This window comes from Opisthocomus hoazin, chromosome 5 (assembly GCF_030867145.1).
Source record: "Opisthocomus hoazin isolate bOpiHoa1 chromosome 5, bOpiHoa1.hap1, whole genome shotgun sequence".
NCBI classification, from domain to species: Eukaryota; Metazoa; Chordata; class Aves; order Opisthocomiformes; family Opisthocomidae; genus Opisthocomus; species Opisthocomus hoazin.
The window spans coordinates 46,134,103-46,156,078 of NC_134418.1; the positions used below are offsets into that span (position 1 = coordinate 46,134,103).

The following is a 21,976-nucleotide window of genomic DNA, read 5'->3' on the forward strand; positions in this document are numbered from 1 at the left end:
GCATCAAAGTATACATCCCCGTATACATTACAGACATTTTGCAACAATATCAATAAACAAAATGAATTTAAATCATTTCAAAATATAACAACAAAAAGGTCTAGCCAAGCAAAGTCATCCACACACTAGAAATTCAACATTCAGGGAATCTTGCTGCAATAATCCACAATACCTGCTAGAACAGGGAGTTTCAAAATTTCATGGAAGAATTAATGTATGTAAACTGGCAAACTAATTCAGGAAATGTACTGTTGCTCTGGACTTACCAGCTCAAACACAATTCTGTTCACGCACAGTAGTATTCTTCTTAGTCTAATGCAGCAATTCTCTAATTATGTGGCACATAAACTATCTAGTTAGTCTATGGCTACTGACTTCTCTGCTGATAAGCAGTGCACTAGCTTCTTTGTTTGCTGAGGTATTTCTTACTCAACACCCCTTTATTATTAAAAATAAATACATGAAGTCAGAACTATGTATCCACCTCAATATAAGGCAAGTTTTTTGTTCGTTCCCCTGAATCTTGGGGAAAATTCCTTCAGAAACGTTATTTACCTTAAACTCAAGCACTGGCTTGCAGCCCTAGCCAAAAAGTACATGGCTACTGTCTCACCGTGTTAAGTGCACATCAGTGAGCCGTAACATGCTGCTAAGCGCGACCGTGGCGCCCAGCAGTTACCACCTCGCCTCCGCCTCACACGGTCTCGCAGAGCAGCCAGTTCGCCGTGCCAGCTCCCTGGGGACGCGCACGAGGGCCTGAGGCAGCACAGGACTCAGAGGCAGACAGTGCAGAACTCAAGAGGTCAAGCTGAGGGTGGCGAGGGGACGCAAAATGCCAGAGAAGCAAACGCTCTGGAAATGTGGCTTGTGGTGGGGAGATATATGATGAGGCACTGAACAGGTTGGCAAATATTATATTAAATGGTAAAAATTCTCCCCCATCACATACATCAATAATCAGTGGCCATTGTGCTTTCAGGGCACCTATAGAAGAGTGAACGCACTAAGGCTCCTTTGTCAGTGTCCTGCCCCCTAAAATTTCCTAAACACTACCACCTTCTCATAAGGGCTTCCTCTCTGAGTACAAGAGTTCAAGCATCTGCTGCAGCTACTCCAAGTGGTGTTGTTTCCCCTCCACCCTTGTTAATTTAGAAGTGGCAGCAGAAGTAGTGGATTTCAGACAGAAAAGGCCATATGCACATGGAAACACATCCTAGCTGAGCAGGAGAAAGCACCGGGCTGAGGGGACTGCATATCTGGAAAAAGGTTCCCAGGAGGCATATGGCTTTTCTTCAGCATGTCCAGAAACACTTTACCAGCAGCTTGCTGTTTTCAGACTTCGTAATAGGGCCAATAGTCTCCAGAAACTGGAGCCTAAATAGTGTTTTGAAGTCAGAGAAAATCTGCTGCTCTACTGCTTGCCACATTTTTTTGCCAAATGCTCTAACTAACAAATGAACAAAAAGTCAGTTCAACAGAAAAATAGAAACTTGAAACACTTCTAAAATATCCTATCTTCTTGTAAGAGTTCTATAAAAACATTTTAAATAAATTTGGGCTTGGTTATTTTTATATAAAGGAAGAAATCTAGAAATTTGTTATGTCTTCACGCAGATGAGGCTTTCCTCACAGAATGTAAGACAATTTTTCTTAACATGTACTGAATGTAATAATTTGACTAACAATTTAGGAGACAAAAACCTTCATGATGTTCTCGCATAATCATAACGATGAAAAAAGGATAATAAAATCAATTTAATTTCCTTGAAAAAGAATGACATTTAAAGATAATAATTTTAACTGAAAATCCTGCTTCATGTGCTACAGCTATGATTTCCATAAATCGGGACTTAACATTGCACACCCAAAAAGAGAGCTAAAGAAAAGAAATTAGAGAAATATTGTATTTACAAGCCCGCTTGCTTTCTTTCCTATATATTATTATTAGCCACTAAGCAAACTTATTCATACCAGATAAAAACGTGCTTGGATAGAAACAAAAAATTTCCCAAGTGAAATGCTCTGAAGCTTTGATTTTAAACACACAAAGGACAGATTTAAGAAAGGAGAAACAATGTAACATTATCTCCTTACAAGCCAGTGTTCAGAACTTGCACATTTAAAGAACAGTAATGCTATCCTTGACTAAATCCACTAAAGACAGTGCTAAAGGGCACTTTGTCTTCTCAATAGACACATTTAATTTTGACTTCTCTGCAGTGAGCTGCAAACAGTCATATGCAAAAGGTATTTTTCAGGTTTTAAAATGTTAGCAATGCTTTACACATTATCATTCCAAATGTTCTTTCTGGAAAGACATACTGAATTAATTCCATTTTAGACACTCAATACTGTTGCATATTAGCTGTTGCTAGTTTTATAAATACATGGTTTCATTCCCAGTCACAACACTGGGGCCACCGACAGCTATGCTAAACCACTTGCAGTAGTATCCCTTCATGAGAGAAGGTCCAAGTCCACAGACAGGTGAGCATATGAATAGACAGCGAAGGAACCATCTTTATTGTTCATGGTAGAAAATAAACCACCCACAAGAAAAAAAGCTGAATAGTTTCTGTTCTGCTGTATCAGTGATTTAACACCAATCCTAATATACGCAATGATTAAACACTTCACTTACTATTAAAATTAATATTAAATTAGCCTTTGCTTTGTAAGCCAAAAGGTGAGAGAGAGGAGAACCATAAACATGTTGCTGGATTTCAGTGCCAGCAAACAACTGCACTGCTCTGCCAAAATAAAGCTATTAAAAAAACGACCCTTACACAATGAACGCTGGCATTGTGCAGGCATTCAGTGCAATTAAGACTGAATAAAACACTCCACTGCAAACAAACCACTTGTAACTTTTTGAAGCTGTCACCTTCAGAATATTATTACCAATCTTCACTGCCCTCCAAAAGACAGCCTCTCCTTTTAAAAAGACTAAGGAACAGAGACCAGCTAACACATTTCCCTCGCTATAAAATATCTATTAATCTCTTTCAAACAGCCATAATGATTAAACACCAGAGAGCACAGAAACTGAATTTTAGGGGGCCAGTAGTCCCCACTCTCTGCAAATATTTCAATAGAACTATTACTGATTTGTTCGAACAGTTAAAAATGCTTGCTTTGCATAAGGCAATCCATTTCATACAGCACTCCCTGCTAAATAAAGGAAGCTCTTGCACACTGTAATTTTACACTGAATTAACCCGCAGACCAAGAAAAATACAAAACCACTGTGCTTTAAAAGGCCATTTTTTCCAAGCGTGAGAGCAAGATGACTCCTCTGTCCTGGCTTCTTTATGCCACAAACAGCTTTCCGGGTCACCGAATGTCCCATACCAGACAAAAAACCGGTCTTCCCAGTCAAACACTATAGAATAGCAACAGCAAAGCCTCTGAAAACACTCTTGGTAAAGTCACATCTAGTACAGCTGGGCAAACACAATTGTAAAAACACAAGGTTATGATGGTTCCAGGTAGTTTCCAACCACAGCCCAAGCAGTTTAACATAATTTAAAAAGACAATTTTACAGCTTTCTACATTATGACAGAGCTGCTACAAGCACCCCAGATTTGGGAAGGCTGAACATACAAAAGGCTGTAAATTCTGTGTCCTACATCTAACAGTACATAAAGTTGTGCAGTTAAGAGATCCAATATATTTTCTTGCACTTCCTTATCTCTTACACTCCCAGGAGTGTAGAAGAGGGGCTTTTTCCACCGACATCTTATGAGCCATATGAAAGACCCCAAGTTGGAGGTACTGGCAACCAGGGACAAAATTAAATCGTTTATCACAAGTCTAACTCAGCCACTGATACCTTAGGGTAGTAAATCAGCTGCTTTTCAAAGGTGTTAGGAAAATCTGAAACTTTGTAAAAAATTAAGTAAGGAGTTTAGGGTGAAGTGCTCAAACATGGGGATTTCCGAAGTCTCACTGTTAGGCTGAATTTGCTTCCACTGAATTAAGAGTCAGAGCTGAATGCCTTTGAAAATTCCTGCCATTCTGAACAGTTTTAATAGTGGATCTGTATTAGAACTACTAGTGATAAATTAAAAGAGAACAGTGAGAGAGGGAAGGAACCCAGAAGATTCCACAATTGGTTTGGGTTATAGAAGATTACAGAAGACTATGAGGAACTCTAGAGATATCTAACGGAGCTGCATGACTGGGACACATTATAGTGATGAAACTCATATTGTAAGTAACAATTTGGGCCACTCCTATGCATTGACGGATATAAAATGCACTCACCATTCAGGGAAGGAAAAACCTCTAAGTGTCAATAAATAGTTCAATAAAAACCATCTGCTCAAAGCACAGTAATGATAAAAGAAAAGTAAACTCTTAGGATACATAAAAAATTAGACTGCAAGACTAGAAGAGAGTGGGTGAATTCAATAGCACAACAGCTCCTATGTACATATAAGGCTTATGCTGACACAGTTAATTCTTTATATTCGTACATGTGAAGTACAGACATCTTCCCTACATTTGTCCTCTGACACCCACATACATTTCCCAGAGACTTAGTGTAGTATCTAATGGTAGAATTAGTTACATTTTCATTTAATCTGTATAGGCAGGCAAAATTTATTGCTTAGGAAACAAACAAAAAAAATTTCATTATAGGTTTTTTCCTTTTACAGTATCAAATTAAAAAACAATAGAACGAAATTACTTACCCTTACATAAACAAAACCCAAAACCATTAATATTTTAAGTGCAATTTGGAAATGCAATTTTAGACAACACTACTGTAAAATTTTACTTATATTTAGCGAACAAAATATTACATTATAGAAGAGAACTAAACATCATGACACATACAGTTTATTTGAAGATCTTAAAAGATTTTTGTTTCATAATGTTCACGTGTTACCTTCCAAGGGTAAACACTCTTGGTACACTGGTGCATGAGTGTACAAATCACAAACTACTAGAGCTTGTACTCCTTTTTATTCATTTTATTTTGTTTTTTGAAAAGTTGATGTACATGTATACATGGTTCAAAGAACTTCAGATATTTTTAGAGAAATCAGTATCTTTCCTGTGACCTTACAGTAGTGTTAGGGTTCACTTTTTTGTTTTTACTTTTAAAAAAAACAACGCTCAAAAACAGAGTAATTTTCCAGTGTTCATTTCTCAGGAAGTACTCATATGATCTTTATTGTACAATATCATTTAAATGTATTGCATATAATTTGTTGTTCAAATGTTACTACTCTCCCTTGATTCTTTTCCAGAAAGGCTAGCTGTGGATCTTTCAAATTTATATTGTTTTATGTTCTACATCTGCTTCAAAAACCAAATCTAAAAATCAATACTAGAACTTTTTCTTTACTTTCTATTTATTTCATAAATGTCTTTCTAGCTTACTTCATTATAGTATATTCCATATTTCAAAATCTTGTCTTGCATATGCAACACTTTGCTTTACAAAAGGCATAGCAGATCCACACGAAAGTTGAAAAAAATAAAACAGCATTTTGATTAAGAGATTTTGTACAAGCTACAGCTTAGCTGAACAATAAAAAACCTCAATGGTTTTGTTGTCTGAGATAGCAAAATAGCCAAAGTATTCTTCAACAAAATGAACTGTCTGCCACGATTTATCTGTACAATTCCATCACAGCTCTTGCCTGTTATGTTATACGTTTCAAAAATATGTCATTAAGCTGCCATAAAAGTCATCACAAATTGTTTTTTCTCCCAAACTGATAATAGACTTATAGATCTAATTTTCAATCTCTTTTCTTCATTACTTTGATTCTTAAGGAGAGTATGACATTTGCTGTCTGAATACTTTGTAGTAATATCTGGCATCTCTACAGCATTTCTGCTGAGGATCTCTGAGCTTTTAATAGGTTTGTCTTTACAGAACCTTGAAACGCTGACATATTTGTTTGTCTCTCTCTTGCAGAAATGGATGGTTAGAAGCAGACTTTTAAAGAAATGGGTTTTATAATTTCATTGACAAACTACAAGACTTTTTGAAAAAAAATGACACAAAAAAGCCTTCTGTGCTGTCAGACATACAATGTAATTAAAATCCTGACCCTTCACAGCTCAACAAGAGCAAAGAACAAAAGTGAGGCATTCTGTTTTTCACTTCAATTTTTTTAACTACATGGACTGTCCTCTTCACGAATCAAGAGACTTCGTAAGTGTTACTGATGACAGAAACAACTAAGCAATTGAAAAAAATACCACCAAATTAAAAAAATCAGATTTTGATTTCTCATGGTGATCTCTCCTTATTTTTTGCCAGTACACATATGAACTTTTTTTGTTCATATAGGGCTTCATATGCATCAAATTAAATTCAGTACTTGAAAATGGCTTTGCTAACGAACTAAATCTATTTGCGACAAAAACTAGGAATAGGCTGTTTTAGCAAGCTGTTTGCAGTGTTAATGAAAGTAACATCATATAGGAAGCGATCTCAAGAGGAATGATGAAAAATTAAGGTGAAGAGGGAGAAACAGAGAGAAGAAACAAGACTTGAAGGAGAGCTGAGAGAACAAACCACATATCATACAGAGACCAGGGACAGTAGTTAAAGGAATCTAAGAATGGGACAGAATCAATAGGTGTGAATTTGTAGCCCTACTAGACAAGTTGCATTTCTGCTCATCACATCAAGAACAGCTACTTCCACCAAAACAAAAAACAGAATAACCATAAAACATCTCCCTCTCTTCCAAAAGCCAAGGTTTTCAGACAGCACAGAGAGTTTCCCTCCCTACTGCTCACATGTCTCATTTGCCAACACCTCTCTGGACAGACTAGCAAAGAAGGCTATTTCCAGTCCCCTAACACAAGCCACCAAACCACTCACACATCAGAGCTAAGCGAGGATGTTAATTCTCACCCTCAAACACCAAAAGACTTGGAAGCCTTTTGGCTTTCTAACATAATGCTTCTCCCCACCACAATACCACAGCTACGGCAAGCAAAGGTGCTAGCTGGCTTGATCGTCTTCCCTTATTAATGGAAGGCTACTACTGACAAAGGGCTTTTGGAATGCCCCAGCCATGAAAACCAGCCCCCACCTGCTCAACTACCAGGTATACTGCAAAGCAATACAAATGGCTAACACGGTAGAGTTTGGAAGGCATGTCTAACAGCTGCCAAGATTAGAAATTTGAAAGCGGTATAGGTCACAGAGTTGGTGATCAAACAATGTATAGGAAGAAGGATGATTTATTTTTGCTTTGGACAATTTTACATTTGCACTCTTGAGTAACTCTTCAGCTGTTGTATTCTTATACACAGATCAAGAGGACTTAAAACTTTAAGATACACTTTTTTGATACACCATGTGTTTGAACCATCAGGAAAACAAACACTGGTTGATCGTATGATGGCTATTAAACACTGACAGATAAATAATAAAGATTTTTAGCTTACTTTGGTTTGTACTTACAATCCCAGAACTTTAACTCTTTCAACAACGAACACAGTTTAATCATAATTCTTAATATCAGCTTTGGTGACCACATCTTCCTCAGCCAACAAAAGCAGAGCATTTTATTTGTGTCCTCAGGCATGTATCAACTAAAAAAAAAATCAGATCCTTGTCAGACTAACGAAAGTGTCTTTTATCACCTCACAACCAAAATTTCCAATTGATATGCAGCAACATCCCTCATCCAAGTGACTTCTAATGATGTAGACCCTCTTCCTAAGCACTTGACGAAATACTTAATCACCCTGTTCCAGAACAACAAAATACAGCTCTTACATAAGGCTTTTCAGCACTGATCTTCAAACACTTCACAAAGTTGCCAATATCCATTACCGCTAACCCCAGAGACACATTGTCTTTTACCCAGCAGGTTAATGACAGAGCTAAAAACAGAATCCATGTCTCAGCCCCAGATGCGTACACTTCTACCATGCCATAGTGCCTCATATTTCTTTGAGAATAACCCAAGTCCAAACTGATATTCAACAGTCACTTCTACTTAAAGAAAACCTAAAACCCTCTATCAACTACCACAGCTTTCATGTGCCGTGTTTCAAGAAATCCAATGAGTTTTTCAGAGCATTTTTTGAGGGTGTGCCTGTACTCTACAGCAGCAGGACACTTCTCAGACTAATTAGCTCATGTGGAGCTTCGTCACTATATTGCTTCTGAGCAAGTTCATTTGTCTTCATATTACATTAAGTAGTGCAGATACACCCTCAGACAAATCAATTTCTCTAGGTAAGGGATACATGCTTGATGAGGCAAAAGCAGTTTAAGAGACATTATTATGAACAAGTGCTCTCACAGTACAATCACTTATATTTCCAGTTGACTCCCAGGTTTAAATTCTTCGTATATCAGAATGGATTTAAATTAAAATGGGAAAAAATGCATTGTTCTGCTCATGTCAGGAAGAGAAAAACAGCAATAACAGCTTAGGTGACATCTGGCAAGGAAAGATGCAAGAGGGTCTTCTCTGCTAGCATGAAGGATCTGCTGTTCTTCAGAATGAGAAATAATAATCTGAATTACAGAGAAGCATCAAAAATCCAAAAATTTGTTTGCATTGGAAACTTGCTTAAGTTTGGCAATAAGTTTGCCACACATTTTGTTTCCACTGAGTGTGTTAAAAAGGTGTTTCTCTTTTGCATCTCTGCTTCCTAGAGCCTGACTGAGAACTCTCAATTACCAACACCCATTTCTTGACTCACTCTGTCTCCGCTGTCAGCAACTACCTGTAAAAATCCTTAACAAAGTATGCATTTTCACATTCCTCCAACACCAGTTTGGTACAGAAGAATTAGAGGTTCAAGCTTACTTTGTCAGTGATTTTTACAATTACTTACACAAGCCTCACATGACAGAAAGTTTCTGTTTGTCAGCTGATATAAAATACACACCACACCACCACCCCAGAAGAATACTAGCATAAAAGAGCAGACCTTAATGGTCAAGAAACTAAAGTACCTCTCTCACTCCTGCACACAAATGCTGTATGATATTGCCTTCAACTAACCAACCACACCTTATTTTTTTCCAGAGGATCTTTTCCTTGTTCTAAGGATAGAACAGAGTGCTAACACTGAATGAGCACTCATTCAATACTTCATTTCATCCTCACTGTTCACTATGTGGCATCTTTGTATAATTTACAGAACCTACCTCTAGAATCATAACTAGAAAACTTCTTATTTCTCTGTTGATCATTATTATGTACCTGAATTATTTCCTTATACTAATGACTCCACAGCGCCTCCATCAGACAATTTTCTTCTTCTTGTTTTCAGGTAGCAAACTGGGAGACAGCGATGTGCGTCAGGATTGCCCATAATTAGTGATGCTTGACTTGAGATGCTTTGGGTCTCTCTTCAGAGGATAGAGCAATTAAACAGCACTTTGTCAGTACAAAGTACAACTTAAATCTATTTCAGTGCTATCATGTGTTTTCAAAGCTGACATTAATCGGTCCCAAGAGTCTGAACTCAGAAAATGAGAAGTACACAACTAATGGCCACATTTAAAAAAAATGATTGAAGTCACTCACCCAACATCACACAGGAGCTCTGTGGCTGAATTAAGATCTGGCTCTAACCCTCCAGAACAGCATCCCAACAGCCCCAGCTTTAAATCCAATCTTTTTTAGTGTTACTCCCTCCCTTCCTCACCTGCTAGGTCTCAGCCACCTTCAGCAGTTATGAGGAAGCAAATCTAAAATAAAAAACCTCATTAATTAGTAGACCTGGATTAATTTCCTAAATACTGTCTACCTGGTCTTCCTGAAAATAGCAAATGTTTTGTGGACAGAGTCTGAAATGACATCAGCATATGCCATTTTAAGACAGAAATATAATGTGACCAAACTGAGTTTGCACAACAACTTCAATACTGGCATTTCCTATCTGTTGAGAACTTTGCATTACACCACTGTCAGAGAGCTCCATGTTCCCAGAATTCTCATTTCATGTAGTCTCGAATAACAATATAAGATTTAAATTTATGTTTGTGTCTCCATCATCTACACTTGCTACATCTGCAGCTTCAAGCTTGAGGAACTCCTACTATAGGGCCTCTTAATACTAAACACCATCCAAGCAATCAATGCAAGGGCAGATCTTCACCACAAAGCTAATGGTCTATGAGATAACCAGTACATAGCATACGAACATCATATGCTTAAGAACGACAAGGCAGCAACAAGCAAAAATCTCCCAACACTCATTTCCATCAGAAACCTTTTTATCACCTCAGAAAACTAAGCTTCTTTCAGTTTGACCAATGACTGCAGATAACAAACCACTATTTCCCTTGTTTGACACTAACACAATACCCAAGCTTTAATTCTAGAATTTTTTACAAACCATAAAGACATCACATTGCAGTCAGTGTTTTGCCACATGAGTTCATCATAAATATTTGTTTGATCTTCCGTTCAAAAAAAAGCACTCAAACCAAAATGAAAACTCACCTCATTTCCACCAACAGCTTTGGTTAATATTACTGCAGAAGACACAGGAGGTGGCATGCAGCCTACTGTCTGCAAGCTGAAAACAACAAAAAGAAATGTTACATTCCTCACATGATGTAAACACTATACAACCTAATACTTTACAACAACAAACAGCTGAGTAGAAACAACCATCACCTGCGCAACCCAATCAGTTTGCTTTACAGTTACAGCCCTGCACCAGCTGGCAGGATTTCTATGCCATCTCTTACCAGCCACCACAGCGAAGGGTCATGACACCATTTAAAAACCCAAACACTTAACCTCTCTGTGACTCCATCTCCCCATCTATAGTACTGTACCTACCCTTCACAAAGATATCTACACATCTATCACAAACAAAAGTGCATCACATATGCTGATGTAGTAAAGTTTGTAGTGTGTTTTGAGATACCTGTAGCTACTTGGTAAAAAAGAAAATAAGGCTGTAAACTACTATTTTCTAGAAAAAGCTGTTCAGTGATAAAAGCATTTACTGCTAAGTAGAGGAGTAAGAAGAACCATGCTCACTATTTAGGGTTCCCACTACACTGTTCTTCATCAACCCCTACTAAGAAAAAAAAAAAAAAAATCACAATTAAGCTTTTTATTTCCTGAACATTAAAAGGCCATCGAATGTTTAATTTTTATGCATGTTTTCACGTCTTGGTAAAATCACCTGACTTCCATTAATCAAAACATTGAAAGTTTTCTCCTGCATTTCAGAAGTCTAAAATACCCTATTATTATTATCTGGCATTTTTTCCATTGTTTGTGCAACAAAATTACCAATGTATATAGTAAATGCTGTTGCAAAGTAAGAAAGAAAGTGGTGAGCTTTCCTTCATTTTCAAAGACAGTCCACAAAAACTGGTTATTACAGAAATTATTTGTATCAAATGTGTATTTAGAAACAACAAGAACATACCTTAGATTACAATTAAATTTGGTGCTAAGTAAAATAGGGCTTCTGAAGAAAAACTGTGTTGACTTAGAAGGAACAGTAAGGCACGGAATAAAATAGTCTACCTCAAAAGCATGGAATTTACATCTGTTTTCAAGTACTGGAGTTTGACACAGTGTTCTAGTTCAGAACAATCAATTATTAGTGGTGAACTACTTCGCACTTGTAACTGTGTTAGTTCATCCCCAAGAAACGCCATGTCAAAAAGCTGTAGCAAACAGAAGTATTAAATCCAAATAATAGGGATCATATTACAGTGCAATTGATACGCTGCAAATATACAAAAAGCTTAAATAGAAGAAACAGATAAATGACAATGACGATATTCAGTTTGTCAGCTACAAACACTGTGGAAAAGGAAAGAGGCAACAAATGTAAACATCAGATAAATCCAATCACAAAGTGCCAAGCACCACCTTGGAAGTATATAGTAGCTTTAGCTTACAGTGAAGTAAGCTATAGAAACAGAAAGTTGTCAGCACACAGCAGGATAAGCTCATATTGAAAAGGAAAGAAATACAGGAAAAAGAAATGGTGTGGAAACATTTGGAAATACATATGAAAATATAGAGCAGACAAACACATGGTGATTCTGATGTCCATCCCCTACATCAGCTGGGATACTGTTATCTCTCTTCTATGTGGTCTCTTGGCAGCCAGCTCCTTGCTTGAACTTCTCACCTGCACTAGTAAGGGGTAGATTAAGTTCAAAGTTATCGAGAGATGTATGAAATGTGTGCAAGGGCATTCATCTCAGCTGGCAGGAATTTTCCACACTATAAGGGAAAGGTTTAATAACACAATCTCTGTGAAACCTCTCAAATTTAAAGTAATACAATTGGAATTAAAAAAAAACACTCACTATCAAACTATGGTTTTAAGTATTCCTCACATGAAAATATTAATCTACAAAAAAACCTGGTACACACTAAATCAAAATACTTCCGATCAGCTGTATTGAAACATGAACCTGTGAGCTTTTTTCTTGCTTTGTATCAACTACACACAATACTACCAATATACAAACAAATTCCTCTAAAGGCCAGCAGATTACTACAGATAACAACCAACAAACTGAAACATTCCACTGGCTCAGGCCATGCTATAAGCACCAACATCAGGCGTCCAAACACTTGCTGATGTGATAAATAATACCTGTTCTGCTAATACATTACAGACAACTGACTAGCAGGGTTCAAAGTCATGTATTTTGAGATCTAGAACTACCAAAGCCATATCTTGTACCAGATTTTTGCATCTTGTGCCTTACCTCATACGCTGTAAATGCTATATCCTAAGAGTAACAGAAGAGGTGAATCTCTGCAAACATTAACCACCTGCTTCGTGCTCCTTTTCCAAGGGATGCCATCAATGCAAAACCTAGCCAGCTAACAAAAAACTAGCTTAAAAGATGCTTGGGATTATGTCAGTTTCTCCTCTATTTTATACATTTCAAAATAATTGCAAAGCAACAAACCTCCTAATATCATCCGAGACAGAGAGCGGAAAAAAAATAAACCCAACTGTAGAAACACAGATGAAAAGCTAGTACTATCTGAATCTGCCTCTCAAATAACATTCACAGCAAAACAGACCATTCTAGAGGATGTGAGAATCTACCATTCATTCTGAAGCAAGATGGGAAACTAGCTGTGGAGTTGACTGTGCCCTTTAGGCATAACCTTGTGCAGAGAGCAGTGGAGAACTACAGTCCCCAGGGGACTGCCAAAGGGCGCTGCATGCCCTTGGGAGCATGTGCCTATTTTTCCAGGCCCTTGTAAGGACTATCAACTACCTCCCACTACAAGCTTTGCTAAACATGCATGATGAGGAACTAACTTTGCAGAAGCCTGTCTTGTTCCCCCTGTTCTTATCAAGGGTACTTCAGTGTTTCTAGGGAATAAAAACTACAGCTGCAGGGCATCAGGATGAACTTCGGGATACACAGGGAGGCCAAAGCACTGGCAGTTTCTCACATCGGCTCCTCACTCTCTTTTCACATACCCGTAGAGGGACATGCAAGTACCTGCTTTAAAATGTGTTATCCTAGAACTAGGACAGAGCTCAGTATCTTATTCAGCTGCATAGCACTGAAGGTACAGGTCTCATCAGGCTCCTTTTGCAGTGGACGCCTTCAGAGCCACACTACGGCTGCTGCTCCGAGCACATCCTGAGCAGCAGTATTTATCAAGAAAGCACTCTTTCAAAAAACAAACAAACCACCTTCATTAAACTCTTCAATCTGACCATTCTTTGAATAAAGTCTCAATACAACGGAGTCATTGCACTAAAAGATAAAACACAGCCAAAGCAGAAATAGTACTGAAGGAACAAGCGCTCGCAAGGCAGCTTGAAACATACAGAAGTACACTAGCTCACTGTAAAACACAGACACACCTTCATGAAAAATGAGGCTGGTTTAGGCTCCACGTTTAGGGAGATACACATACAAGTGTCTTTTTTTTTTTTTTAAGAGAAATATACATATGTAGTTTTACATGCAGTTTCACAGGTGTGTACATATACACATACATATACACTTGGGTGTGTAACAGATCATGTCCCTTAAATACTAAGAACCAAAGTGGCATGAGAGTCATAGGAAAGAAGGGATGAGAAGTGCTGCAAGGAACAAAACCCACAAAAACCTCTTCCACCTTGCACTTCAGAAACTGAGACTCCCATGGATTAAGAGAGAATTTTGGTTCACTGTGGAAAATCATGTCTCTGTTCTAGCTGAGGAAAAACTTCACAATTATTTTACTTTAAAGAATAACCTTTACTATGCATAGCCAAATGCAAATGGACATTGTATAGCAACCTTATCATTTCCTTAAGGTACTAATCCTGTTAAGCAAAACAGTGCTAACTGCTAAATGATGTCGTCTCAATTTCACTTTCTCAGTATCATTTGGACCACTTCACACTTGGAGGAACACCTGGAGAAGCCTCTTAAAAACAAACTAAAATGCTCTTTTAGGTTTAGGCCTTGTAAAAACATAAACATAAGCAGCTTTATCACTAAACTTTTAAGACAGGGAACTCTCCTAAAGCAATGTTTCACCAAGCAGTAACAAACAACGGGGATTCTTTAAGTAGTTTTCTGAAAGAACTGATTTTTGCATTTGAACATTCCAGTATAGCAGCATGGCAGTTAGGTATTGACCTTTGATTCTGAAAAAAGCTTTTCTTTTTTTTTTATTTTTCATAACATCTATCACTACTGCAGCATCAATGCAGCCTTGGAAGCACACATTGGCAGAGTACACCAAAGACTTAAAATACATTGTTTTCATGTTAACGCACACTTCTGCTCATCTCAAACTTCTACTCATACATAAACTTTACTCCTTTTGGTTTTCCATAATTTAGCTAGGAGCAGACACTGAGCTCCAATCTGGACACATGCGAGAGATGCTCAACAGAGAGTGTTTAAAAACAGAAGAGAACACCAGTATGTGGCATACACAGTACTTATTCACCATCTTACGTTTTTCCTGAAGCATTCCTTTTCTTTCCTCCCCATCCTCCTTGAGACCCAGCACAGCACTTCAGCTGTGTTTTGTGAAAGAGAAAGCTAACCTATTGCAAGTTCCCTACATATGAAACTAACTGACCAGACTTCCTAAAAATGAGATCGGGTTCCTGAAAGGATAATCTTGTCCATGTACTTTGTTTCTGACAGCAAAGTGCTGAAGCACAAAACAACCAGTAAAATCTGTTCACAAAACAAGTCTTAAAACACCCACTGCAGGATAAGCAGCTCTTTAAGAAGACAGCTACAAATATATTTCACTCTATTATGCATAAACATACCCTTTTAAAAGCCATTCATTTATAGGTGTGATTGATAACAGCTGAAGAAAGAGCCATATTGCTGTTGGGAAGAACACAAGTGTAAAAATCTGGACAAAAAGGTGTAGTTTCACATGCATCAAAGCATTTGTCAGCTCCTGCAAAAGAAAAAGAAGAGAGGAAGTTGCAGTCATAACAGCTGAAATAAGATCAGGTTTGTGCTTTTAAAACTAGGATCATCTTTATAATACAAAGAGAGTGCATGTCAAAAAGGCACCTTTCGGGATCATCGGATCTCCTCTTTAATAATGAAGTACATCCAGACAACATAAAAGCTCTGTCTGCTCCTGGGCATTTTTCCAAAAGAATTGTCCACCACTTTAATAATACTGTAGCTCTCATAACAGTAGCTTTTCAGCAGGCAGCCTTAGCACTTTGTCACTGCTTCAAAACCTGTGTTAACTATGCTGATGGCCTGTTTACTTTATCAACCTCTGCTATCAAGAGGAAGGGAAACTTTTAGAATCCATGTGATTTTAGGTTTCTCTAGTCTAAAGAGAGCCACAAATTGTGACTCTCATTTATAGAGTGAAAAAAGGATGTTTACATTACAGTCATCCTGTGTGGTACGTTTGTTTTAAGGGAAGATTAACAAACATAAAAAGCAAAGTAATCTGTAGCAGATTTTGATTATTTATTGTATCAACAGATAGGAAATTTACAGTAAAAAAAAAAATAGGCTGATGAAGAATAGCAAAGAAAGAATACCAAGACCATAATAAACTAACAACAGCTAAGCCACAAAATTCAGAGAAATAAAGTGCAAAACACCACTGAAGACTGAGAAAACAAAAAAATAATAATGTTAAATAGTGCAAGAGCACTCCACAGACGTGATCAAGTATCCTTACGCAACAAACTCTTCTGTTAGCTCTCTCTGTTTCTGTCTTTTTGGGCACTCCAAGGATCTTCTACACAGTTTTTGAGTACAAGGAAGAAGCTTTGTACATTTCAGCTCATTTCAACTCTCATATATTGAGAAGAAAAATTCCTTTTCTTCTCTCTCAAAATAACTTACACTCTTTTCACATAAACAATGCAACAGGAAACGAACCGATGGCACTTTTATTCAAAGCCTAATTTGCTAGGTTTCTCCAGCTATCTGACACTCCAGATGCGTTTTAAAAAAAAGAACAATATAAAAAAGTGTATTTCCATGTACAGCAATGCCGCAGCTGATCTTCAAATGCCACCCTCTCTCAGCATCAAAACAGCTGAACTTCAGTGAAGCATAATCAAATACTGCATTTTCAACCATCCAAATGCACACTGATGTAATTATACACCTGGAAGTACTAGCAAGTCAGCACCATGTCCTTGTTACTTTATTTCTCTTAACAAAAATAATGTCCCAAATTTGAGATAGGGGAAAAAACACCTTCCACAAAAAAATACACATCCATTCGTATCCTATTCTTAAAGTTATACAAAACATGGACTTGATCCAGTTTTACCAAGAAAGTATCACTACATTCAGTGTTTGGTTAACTGAATGAAACAACATTTTCTCAAAATAATTAAAGCTCTTAAGCAGGCTAGTATCACTCTGCATGAAAAAATAGGCCTTCTTCACACATAACCTGTCACAGCACCTATGGCATTATGAATAGCTTCACTGTAGTATTATTTCATCTTAATAAAACATGTAGTAGTAAAAACACATCCTGTGCAGGAAAAAAAGATACCTGGAAATACCTATATAAAAGTGTACGTTTTAAAAGTACATAATACAATTGAGCAAAACCAAAGCCTGGGACTTCTTTCAGCAAAGCCATTAATTCCTCCTTCTTTCCTGCCAAGTCACGTCCAGCCCAGATTTCCCAGTGGACCAACCTATGAAGGCATCCCCAATCAAGACACCATCACATATATAGAAGTGCTCTTTCAATTTAGTATTTTTACAATTGGAAAACATCTTAAAAACAGATGACTTGAAGAAATCTGTGATACTTCTGAAAGCAAAATCCAAGATAAAAACTTGTGAAAGACTGGTTAGAGCTTCCAGGGAGCAAGGAAGGCAATTACAACACAGCTGACCTAACGCATGAAGCAATGCTGTATTAGTGGAACAGGTCTTTGTGGTCTTTAAAGTGTCTCTAGCAATTGCCTTTTCAAATTCCTTAGACTGTATCATGATAGAATAAACACTGAGGCAAACTGTCTTCACCAATGTACAAGGGCTTGTCCCAAAATACATCTGTCACTGTAATCCCCAAAAAAGCAAAAGTCTCAAAAGAGTCTCAAAAAAGTTACTGGAAGCTGCTAGTTATGACTGTTTTTGCACACCAGACAGAACAAGCTACCTTGTCTTTCCCGGTATTTCAGATCCTTTAGAGAGATTATCCTAGCCTCTCGCTGGTCAGTGTGGGTCCCTGTTGCCACCCAGCCACGCTTAGATGGTCACAGCTAAATGGGCAAATACCCACACAGAGCAAACAGTGTTTTCAGTGGCTTGCCAAATTCCTCACTGAAATGGATAACTCAAGTATGTGATTTAACTTCTGGGGCCCCTACAGGAGGTATCTGCTTTAAACCAGCAAGCTATCCAGTCACCGTAAACTGAAAGAGCATTATATTAAGGTGGAATCAAATGTTCTTGTCATCTCTGGACACAGACTATTTCTATAAGTGTAAGAGGACCTCAATCACCTCCAGATTTCAAAACATAACAAGGCCACGCACAGACAGGCTCTCCCTGAACGTTGCCAATTATTTTGTAAAGCACTTTCTGAATGCACGTTAGCAAATATTTTTTTTTTTATTATGCGCTTTCACAGCAGATAAAACCAGAAGTGTAACCTTAAAAGAGCACTGGCTATTCCTAATTTTGTCATGTTTATGAGAAGGCCTCCGTTAACACTTACACAACCTTTCATCATTTCGTAAAGCATACCGAACACTAGTTCCGATCTAACTAATATATTATCCAAGGTAAAACAGCCAACACACAGGTCAAGAACTAATAAAGACAAAAGCAGAAACAATTTACTTTGCAATCCAATAAAAAGATATATTAACTGACTAATAATACCAGCTTTAGGTTGTGCCTTAAATAATTAAAACATGCCCTGAAGTATTTTAATAGCCATGATCTAGCCTTCTAACACATTTAAGGATTGTTTTTAACCCACATTTTAGAAAGTAACAGCACAAGGTACAACGAGTGAAATGTTTCTCTTCCTCTTCATCTTCTACCCCTATGGCAAAAATTCAGAAGAGGCTTAGCTTCTTGACAGAACATAAAGCTGGATGTACAGCACTGGTCCTAACTGATGCTTCCAAAACAATCTGAGATCAGCTACTTGGACATAAGCATCAGCTCCTGAAAAAGCTTCATTTACATCAATGTATTGCTTTTAGAAGCACAGATGAAGAAAAGTTATGCAAGTCCAAAGCAGGCCATGACAGGTTGCCCAGGAACGTGTCAGTCATGTCACCTTAACGGGAAAAAGTTAGACGCACACTAACATTGAGAATCTAATCAGGACTTTCATAATGCTACTGATTTCACTCTCATTCACAGCTGCTTTACAAATATAAAGCTTCAAGGATACAAACTAATGAAAGGGATAGAAGTTTTACATTTTTTCTCTGCATGTAAAGATTCCTAGCCCTGCAAGCAGAAAACTCCACTCCATTAGTACTACCCAGGCTTTGTGTTTCGGGTCCTCTTCTCTGTGGAAGAAAGTGCCTCTCCGCAGCCTATTTACCCTAGGATTAATTATTATCCCAGGCAAATAGATAACATGGTTCTTCCTGCTTCCCCTTAAGACCACAAGGCTCTAACCAGCTGCTACAGAACTGACTAAAGTTATTCACTTCAGCTATACTGTGTTCTGGCAGAACTAGAGGCCCTAGTGCCAGAACTGCCAGTAAGGAGAGGGCTGCTACCACTTCAGACACCACCTCCATTTGAAACTTTATCACTATAACCATGATACAGGTATAGAAACTTGTTTTTTGTTGAATGCACGCTGTTCATCCAAATCCCAGTTTGCTCAGAAGATAACTGGACAATATCATGACGATTCTTTTAGACATTAGTATCATGCAACATATGAACGTCATCACCTTTTAGCACAGTCAACAGCGTAAAATTTATCAAGAAACTAGACTAGCAGAGACCTGCAGCATTTCACTCCAACTCTAGCTGCTGCTCCTTCTCTTCTTGGCACACAGCCATCCTTTCCTCTCTCCACGCCTCCTTTACATGTCACTAAGAAGTTCTCCCCTTTATCTCTTTTTATGCCCAGACTGTTCCTCTTCGGAAAATGTGTGACAAGAAATTTGAAACAAGTCTCGGTGTCCATGATATGCAGCAGAGAGCAGGCACTTCAAGTCCACCTGTCCATAACTAAATCCTATAGGAGAAGATTGCCAAGACTTTGTACCTGTACATTGGCCATGCATCTGCAGAGGTACCCTGTTGCATTGATACTAGCTGCTGTCCCGTGCCTACCCAGTGTGGTAATTCAAAGCCACCAGATCTTTGTTTGCACCAATCCTGTAGCGACTAGCCCAAATAGTTTTAGTTAGCGCACCAGCAGGTGAGATAAGGGAGAGAGGCACAGAAAGTGCACACCTTTTCATGTCCTACAGAGGCATGAAGACTCCACATAGCCCCTCTCTGTCTAGTTCCCTACAAAGTTCTACCCTAGGATTCACACAGCTTTCTAGCCTGTGTCTCAACTGAGCAGCGGGGAAGCCAAGGTGCAGAAGGGGTTGCAGAAGGCAGGTGCTAGTGTGCTCCTGGATCTCACCCCGATTTGGGTTTGGGACACATCCAGGGACTAGATCCAGTCTCCGAACTGTGCTTAGCATTTCCATTTAGTCAAAGCCCTGTAAAATCAAGCAACCCACTCTCTATGGATGGGCGAAATTTACTCACACTCTCCTTCTCATCACGTTCATTACTGTGTGAAGAATTTTCTGAAATCAAGGAGGGGTTATTCCACAAATGTCTAATATTTCTCTTCTCTTGTTAGCTATTCTCCCAGCATCAACAATTACAATTACATTAAATTACAATTCAATTACATTCAAACCTGACCAAAAGCAACACAAAACTTTTTAAAGCAAAACAAGAATGAGGCAATGAGAAATTACAGTACCTCAGTTTTTAAGGAGAGTCCACTGTTAAAGAATATAGCTGAAACAGCAATGTAAGTTATGGTAATTTCTGGTTTCAAGGGTCCTAAAAAATATAGACATAGAGAACAAAGTCAACTACAGTTAAAGAGATAACAATATGCATATATTACACTGCAGTAAATAAGAATAACTAGCAAAATACCTGGAGAAAATCTAATCATGAAAGTCTCTAATAAACAGAATGGGACTTCTATTAAGTTACAGAAGCATGCTATTTTTAAATAAAAGCAAACCAGTGAGTGGAGAGTGAGGTGTGATGTCATAGAAATTTGGCTTCCGTGATTACAGGCCCCTGGGAACTAACAGGTAAATTGTGGAAACATGAAAACAGGAAATTTTCACAGTTCTGTCATCAGAGTATCCCTATAGCGTCAGCAAACTCAAACTGTACACTCAGATAAAAACATTAGCTGCTCCCTCCACAGGGCCACTGGTATCATTCACATATCTACCTCTCACTTCTCCCACAACACACACCCCTGTCTCGCTGCCTGCACAGCAGAAACCAAATCGCACCTTGCAATGATTTCCTTGGGGCAATACAATCGTGCATTATTCCTCCACAAAAGGGCTGTGGCAAAATGGTTCATTCCAGCCCTACAATAACACATTTCAGACACACCGCTGCAGTGAGATCAGTAAGGGCAGATGCCAACACCTCCAAGGCTTCCACTATATTAAAGGCTTACATTTGTATATACTTTTTTTTCAGGGAGATTGAACTGAAGTATTTTTTACACTCCTATAAAAATGACAAATTCTCTTAATACACTTTGCCTTCGGAGGCCACCAAGCACAAAATGTATATACACATTTTTTTTCACAAGTATTCAACCAGTTATTATATTAGAAAGAAAATATTAGCAAGTCTACTTAGGACCCAAGTAATCACCTAACTCTGTGAGTGATCGTAAGTTGTCATGAGTAAAACTGCAGCAGCAAGCAAGCAAGCCTTTACTCAACACTTCAGAAGAGAAGATCCTTTCTGCTCTCTCAGATGAATGATATATTGATGGTTACACTGGAGCAAGGCAAATGATCCTTAAATCAGAGGGATTTGATCACTGAGTCTAATCAAATTCGCATCTCAACCCATTTAAACCCAAACTCTACTCTCAGAGAGAAATCTGTTGATGAGACACTAAAACTGTGTGCGTTAAATACAAAAAATAAACCAAACAACGTATATGAACCACAAGGTAAAAACAAGCCAGGAAATGCACGAGTTAAAGCTGCAACAAAGCACATGGCTAGTTACAAAATTACGGCACGTTAACTGAATAACCAGGGAGGGGGAAGGGGGGGGGGGGGGGGCAGAAACATTCTATAAATACAGTTAAACCGAAAACTTTATTTTATATAGAGAGAATTACATAATTTTTCTAATCTTTCAGAAGGTTAGAGCATACATATACATGCACATACACACTGGGCAGACAGGCAGTGGGTTAGTTAGTCTGGATAAGACAGGAGTTCTTCCAGGACTAAGTTCTTCTATTTCAGGGTTTTTCACCGGGCTACCTGAACTCCTTTACA

The 21,976-nt window shown here is 38.1% G+C and overlaps 1 protein-coding gene across 5 annotated transcripts in view; it reads right to left on the reverse strand.

Moving 5' to 3' along the window:
- SLC10A7 (solute carrier family 10 member 7) overlaps positions 1–21,976 on the reverse strand; it is a 159,905-nt gene that overhangs the window by 135,714 nt on the left and 2,215 nt on the right. For all 5 annotated transcript variants that reach the window (XR_012764025.1, XM_075421088.1, XM_075421087.1 and 2 more), the window contains 3 exons: positions 20,401–20,483; positions 15,251–15,387; positions 10,453–10,528 (listed from right to left, as the gene is read on the reverse strand). Coding sequence is in view for 4 of the 5 variants with exons in the window: in XM_075421088.1 (XP_075277203.1) it covers positions 10,453–10,528; positions 15,251–15,387; positions 20,401–20,483 (296 nt within the window). In the remaining variant the exon portion in view is untranslated. The remainder of the gene's footprint in view (positions 1–10,452; positions 10,529–15,250; positions 15,388–20,400; positions 20,484–21,976) is intronic.